General features: G+C 36.2%; 1 protein-coding gene and 1 pseudogene across 1 annotated transcript in view; both read left to right on the top strand.

The window, feature by feature from the left end:
• The window catches only part of LOC103196702 (rho GTPase-activating protein 11A), a 121,481-nt gene that overhangs the window by 16,691 nt on the left and 97,889 nt on the right, over window positions 1–6,901 (top strand). The window contains exons 7-9 of the mRNA XM_042780898.1: window positions 4,447–4,521; window positions 5,356–5,523; window positions 6,633–6,759. Coding sequence (XP_042636832.1) covers window positions 4,447–4,521; window positions 5,356–5,523; window positions 6,633–6,759 — 370 coding nt within the window. The remainder of the gene's footprint in view (window positions 1–4,446; window positions 4,522–5,355; window positions 5,524–6,632; window positions 6,760–6,901) is intronic.
• On the top strand, window positions 1,030–1,125 carry LOC122149983 (annotated as a pseudogene).

Consider the following 6,901-nt stretch of genomic DNA (forward strand, 5'->3'; position numbering starts at 1 on the left):
AGGTAACTATCGGGAGGAAGTGGGAGGGGAGCTGTTGCATTGTGGTAAATTGTAGTCAATGTCATGAGACAAAGTGTATGTGAATTCTTGTATGGAAAGTGAATTTGCTCTGTAAATTTTCACCCAAATCTCAATTAAAAAAAAAAAAGGTGTTAGATTTTATCAAATGCCTTTTCTGTATCCATAAGGATGATTATATGGTTCTTTTCTTTTTTCTTACTGATATGTATTACATCAGTGTGTAGTGTAGTGTTCATTGGTTTTCTAATAATGAACCATCCCTGCATTTCTGAAATAAATCCCACTTGGTCATGGTGTAGGAGCTCTGGTGGTGTAGTGCCTAAGGCATTTGACTGCTGACCAGAAGGTTGGCAGGTCAAACCCACTAGCCACTCCTTGGAAGGAAGGTTGGACAATCTACTTCTGTAGTGATACTGCCTCGGAAACCCAAAGAGGGGTTGCTATGAATCGGATCCAACTCAATGGCAGTGAGTTTGGTTTGGTTTTAGTCATGGTGTATGACTCTTATAATATGCTTTTGGATTCTATTTGCTACTATTTCGTTGAGGACTATTGGATCTAAATTCATAAGAGATATTGCCCTGTAGTTTTCTTTTCTTGTGGTGTCCTTTTTCTGGTTTGGATATCAGGGTTATGTTTGCTTGTAGAATGAATTAGAGAGAATTCCTTCTTTATCTTTTGGAAGAGTTTAAACAGTATTGGTGAGTTTGGTTTTGGTTTTGGTTTCTCCCTTCAATTCTATTGGTGTTTGCTTTATGTATTTAAAAAAAAAAACAAACTCACTGCCATGGAGTTGGTTCCGACTCATAGTGACCCCTCCTTGGGTTTCCGAGGCCGTATCACTATGGAAGTGGATTGCCCAACCTTCCTTCCAAGGAGTGGCTGGTGGGCTTAGGTGCATATATATTTATGCTTGTTAAATCTTCTTGACACAATGTCCATCTTTATCTCTTCTGACAGATTTTTGCCTTAAAATCTACTTTATCTGATAGTAAGATTGCTATCCCAGTGCTCGTTTGAGCAGCATGTGTGCTAAAATTGGAATGATACAGAGCATGGCCCCTGCACAAGGATGATACACAAATTCATGAAGTGTTCTATTTTGGGGGTATGGGGGGGGAAATTGCCACCCTAGCTCTCTTTTAGTTACCATTTACATGGAATATTTTTTTTCCATCCTTTTACTTTCAGCCTATTTGTGCCTTTGGGTTTAAGTTGGGTCTCTTGTAAATAGCATGTAGTTAGATTGTGTTTGTTTTGTTGTTTTTTAAAATTCATTTTGCCACCCTCTGCCTTTTTTTTTTTTTTTTTTCTTTATTTCCTCAGTTTGAATGTTGATCCTCTGGTGTCCCATGGTCTATTGCTCTAAGTGATGTATTACCGTAGAGTATGTGGGTGTGGCATCCTGGATTGAGTGGTCTGCGTGTTAACTATTGGGCTCAGAGCCTACCCTGGGGGGTGAGTTTTATTCCAGGTGCAGAATGTATTCCAGGGCCATAGTATTGGGAGTCTCACCAGATTTCATCTGACTAGTAATTCTGGTCATTATTGAGTTTTTGGATTATGTTCCATGTTTTCCCTCCCACTCTGCCTTTTTTTTTTTTTGCCACTCTCTGCCTTTTGATTGAACCACTTAGTCCCGTTATATTCACTATAATTACTGATAAGATGTGAGTTACTTCTACCATTTTGTTATTTGTTTTTTGTTTATCTTAATCCATCTTTGTCCTTTAGTACTGCCTACTTTTGTGTTTTGTTGGTTTATTGTAGTGAGCCTCTTTGTTTCCCTTCTTTCCTATTATGTATATAACAACAACAACAACATTTTTTATATATATTTCGTAAGTGGGTACCATGAAAATTACATTTAAGAGCTTGTATTTATAACATTCTAGGATAGTTGTACCAATCTTAGTTTAGCAACATAAAAGAAATGCTATGTCTGTGCCATTCCTTGTATCCCCTTTTTTTGTTGTTGTTGTTGTCTCTATTTATGTCTTTGTATTTCATGTAACATAATTTTATCTTTGCCTTTTATATGTTTGTTTTTATATATTTGTTATAAAAAAACCCATCACTACCTTATTAGCCCTTTTGTTTGTCCATGTGTTTCCCTTTATTACAGATCTTTATTTTTTATGTATATCTTTTAATTACTTTCTAGCATCTTTTCCCTTACATTATAGGAGTCCCGGACAGAGCTCCTATAAGTATGTTTTTGTAAGGCTGGTCTGGTGGAAATGAATTCTCAGTTCTGTTTGTCTGGAAATGTTTTAAATTAACTCTCATTCTTGAAGGGTAGTTTCACTAGGTATAGTATTCTTCGTTGACAGCTTTTTTTTTTTTTTTCTTTCAGCACTTTAAATATATCATTACATTAACTTATTGCCTTCCATGTTTCTGTGGAAAAATCAGCACTTAATCTTATCGGAGATTCTTTGTGTGTAATTATTTGTTTCTCTCTCACTGTTTTCAGGATTCTCTCTTTATCTTTAATTTTGAGCACCTAAGGATAATACTTCTTGCTATAGGTCTCTTTGGGTTTAACCTGCTTCATGTCCTTTGAGCCTCTTGGATTTGTAGACTCATGTCTTTCATTAGATTGGGGAAATCTTTTTTTTCATTATTTCATGCAATATCCTTTCTGCCGTTTCTTGCTCTTATCTCCTGGAATTCCCATGATGTGTGTATTAGATCTCTTGTTGTCCCATAATTCCATTAGTATGTGCTCAGCCTTCTTGAGCCTTCATACTAATTTTTGTTCAGTGTCTTTAATTTTAACTATCTTCTAATTTGCTGATTCTTTCTTCTGCCTGATTAAATCTTTTGGTAAGTCCTTCTATTGTGTTTCTCATTTCAGTTACTGTCCCGTTCAGTTGTAATATCCCTTTCTTTTATAACCTCATTTTGTTCTTGCATTGTTTTCATTACTTCTTTTAGCGCTTGTCTGTATTTTCCCTTGGTTCTTTAATTATGTGTAATGTTGTATTATGCTCTTCCATTTTTTTTCATTATGTGTTTGTTCCTAGATGTGCTTTCTTTCCCTTTGTCATGTTCATTTGGATGGGCCGTTCTTTCTCTGTTCTTTGTCTGTCTTGTGATTTTTTTTTTTTTTTTTGGTGGTGCATAGCAATTTTTGAGAATGTTAACTTTCTCAATTTTCCCCAGTATTTGACATTTTTAGCTCCACTACTTTCTGCAAAAACTCTTAGCTGAGCAGAGCCTTTGGCCTTTGCTCACCATTTCCTCTCCTTCTCTGTGATAGCTTCTTCTCCCCTCTCAAACTCAATTGGGATTCAAAAGTTCCAGATCTCTTTTGCAACTTTCAGTCTCTCCCAAACATATCAGAGAACACATGGTATCTGTCCATCATGGGCATCACCACTTAGGCAAGATATCATGTACTAATCAATCTGTCTACCAGGGGTATAGTCTACTGTCTCTGGTTATTATTACCGTCCCATCTCTGTTTCTGCAATCATACTTTTAGTCAGAAAACTTGTACCTAGTGAGGCCCCTTCAGGGCTGGATGTTGCCCTTTGATTTTGCCCTCAGCTTCCTTTCCTGCTCTGTGTGGGCTGCTCCTATCTGAGCCGGCCTTCAGGGGGAGCACAGGCAGACTTTCTTCCATTTCTGGAGGAAGAGGGGCTAACACTCCTCAGAAGGATCTTTGAGAGATTAGTCTTGTTGGTTTCAGGGCCTCAGTGGTGCTTGTAGGAGCAATCTCTATTGCTCTAGCAATATCAATCTGGTATCCAGTGTACATAAATCCTGTTTTTACACATATACTAGGAGCTCTGGTAGCATAGTGGCTAAGACACTTGCCTGCTAACCAGACGGCTGGCGGTTCAAACCCACCAGCCACTCCTCGGAAGGAAGGTTGGACAATCCTACTTCCGTAGTGATACTGCCTCGGAAACCCAAGGAGGGGTCGCTATGAGTCGGGTTTGACTCGACGGCACATAACAACAACAGCAACACATATACTTTCCTGTGCTATTCAGAATGTTGCCTTCTTCTCTGATCAACTCTACTAAACCTCAAGACACTGTCCAGGTTTCAGTTCCCTTGCAGAGCTTTTTCTCATTACCATTTCTTTCCTTCATCAATAAGTAACTATTCTCTCTTCCATATCTTCTCTACATTATATGCACTTATATTACATTTTGTTTTGTATTGTGGGTCTTCTTTTTTTTGAAGGATTATAGGAGTATAAGTAGGGAGTGAAATAAAAATATATCCTTTAGTTTTCCTGTTTTGGAATAGTTCCTTTTAAATGATCTTAAATGACTTTAAAATGTATGAGCCTGATATAAAGTTAAATGTTAAAAGAAGATCACAAATGTCAATATGGATTTTTTGGCAAAAGATAAGTAAATATTAAGTTGTAATTTTTTATATAATTACATATACTTTGCATTTCAGATTTTGTTAGTGGAGCACTAAGTAAACTTAAATCTAACAGAACACCCTGTTTTACACCTCAACAAGAAAGAATCGGTAGGTATTATATGTTTATTTAAATTAAAATGTGTCTAATATTTTGCAGAATAATTACAATAATAATTACCCAACTTAATTTGATTTAATCAAATTCAAATATTTTCAATGGAGATGTTGTACTTTACTGTTTTGTGACATTACTGATAACGTATTGGATATAATGGACTAGGTAAGAATTTCTTTTAGTCTATTGTTATTATATCTTTAGTCTTCTTAATCATGCTTTCTGTTGCTTGTAATTTGGTTATTATTGAACATGTGAAAATAGCTCCAGTGGATTGTCTATCTTTATTTAGGTTCTACCTACAAACAAAGCGTATGCATTTAAACGCACACACAATTTCATTTTTGTTGTAGAACCAAGAGTTGAATTAGTATATACCAATTTTTATCCTAGTTTGCTTATGGCTGAAGTCTTCCAGCCCAATAGATGAACAGACTATATGTTTTTTATTTTATTTCCCATATTGAAGAATTAACTGAAGTTAATAATTGAGTTATGATGAAAGCAAAAATACTACTTAGATCAATTTTTGTTTTAACTCCTTAATTATAATTTTTCCTACATTAATATTCTTTAATTTGTAATTTATCATCTTAATTCTATCTAGTTTAAGTTACTACTGTTTCTTAAGGATCTTGCCTCTTTGTGTTGTCACTATTTTCATTTTAAGTAATTACATAATTTTAATTTAGTTGTATAACATATTTGATATTGTAAATAATGTCTACCCCCCCCCAAGCTATTATATAGAAGAAATTATATAAAATTTTTGTATTTTATCAACTCTGGGAGAAACAATAGTTTGTTTGTGTGTTAATTAATTTCAGCCCAGGTGTCTGTATCACCAGTGATTCTTACACCAAGTGCTAAGCGTAAACTGCCGGTAGATTCTTCTCATGGTTTCTCAAGTAAGAAAAGGAAGTCCATCAAGCACAATTTGAACTTTGAGCTGTTGCCAAGCAGTCTCTTCAGTAGCATTTCTACACCAGTATCAGGTAGTAAATGGAATTTATATAATTTGGTTATAAGCAGTGACACGGTGCCTATTCTAGGCAAAGTGCTATTTTAGATTAATACCATCCTTTAGGACCCAGAACTTTATCCATGTTTTATCAGATCTCTGAAATTTTGTGAGGTTTCCTATCCTTTAAAATGTCATTGTTGCTGTTGCGTGCCATCGAGTCTATTCCAAATCACAGCAATCCAATGTGACAGCGTAAAACTACTCCTCAGGATTTCCTAGGCTATAGCCTTTAGGGGAGCAGCTCACAGCATCTTCTTTCCCATGGAGTGGCTGGTGGGTTTGAACCACTGACCTTTTGGTTAGTAACTATTGCACCTCCAGGGCTCCTGTATATATTACAAAAAAAAAAAAAAAAACCGAACTCACTGCCATTGAGTTGATTGAACCCATAGCAACCCCTCCTTGGGTTTCCAAGGCAGTATCTCTGTGGAAGTACATTGACCAATCTTTCTTCCGAGGAGTGGCTGGTGGGTTTGAACCACCAGCCTTCTGGTTAGCAGTCAGATGCCTTAGGCACTATGCCATCAGAGCTCATTATTTTCACTGAAAAGGTTGGTGGTTCAAACCCACTAGCCACTCCACAGAAGCAAGACTAGGCAATCTACTTCCGTAAAGATTTACTGCCTCGGAAACCCAATGGGGGTTGGTATGACTTGATGGCAGTAGGTTTGGTTTTTGTATTTGGTTTTTTGTTTTTTTTTTTTTGGTTTATGTTCACTGAAGTCATAAAATAAGTGATGAGACATACTTAAGTCTGTCTGCCTCCAACGTTTGTTCTTCCTCCAAACTACAACAGTGCCCACCCTCACTTGTATTATTAAAAGAACTTAAAGCATAAGTCTTCAAAGTAATTCTTAATTTGACTTTTATTTGGCAATTAAAATGATAGATACTTTTTTTGTTGTTGTTGAGTTGGGTTGGATGGCATCGGAAACTTCTAACCAGAAATTATGTAATTTTGTGGTTGCTTGGGGAAGGAAAGTAGATTAAGCGTTTAAATCTTTAAATTGCTGCTATTAATAGTTTATGCTTTGATAATAAGAGTATGAATGATATTATTACATGTGGTTAATTTTATAGTTCACTTTGATACAAGCCCAGAAGTATCATCTCAGAGTTCACTGTCTCCTATAGCCATCAGTGGAAACCAGATCAGTACAGGTATCCAAAGGAGAAGTAAAAGAATTGCAGGCAAGAAAGTTTGCAGGTAATTTATCCAGGACATTTTGTTTTTATTGGGTAAATATTTTATGTATAGATATATAGGTATGTTGTTGTTGTTGTTGTTGTTATGTGCCGTCAAGTCGGCCCCGACTCATAGCGACCCCTCCTTGGGTTTCCGAGGCAGT

The sequence above is a fragment of the Orycteropus afer genome, unplaced genomic scaffold, assembly GCF_000298275.1.
Source record: "Orycteropus afer afer isolate SDZICR_OR568_19922 unplaced genomic scaffold, OryAfe1.0 scaffold00068, whole genome shotgun sequence".
Taxonomy (NCBI): domain Eukaryota; kingdom Metazoa; phylum Chordata; class Mammalia; order Tubulidentata; family Orycteropodidae; genus Orycteropus; species Orycteropus afer.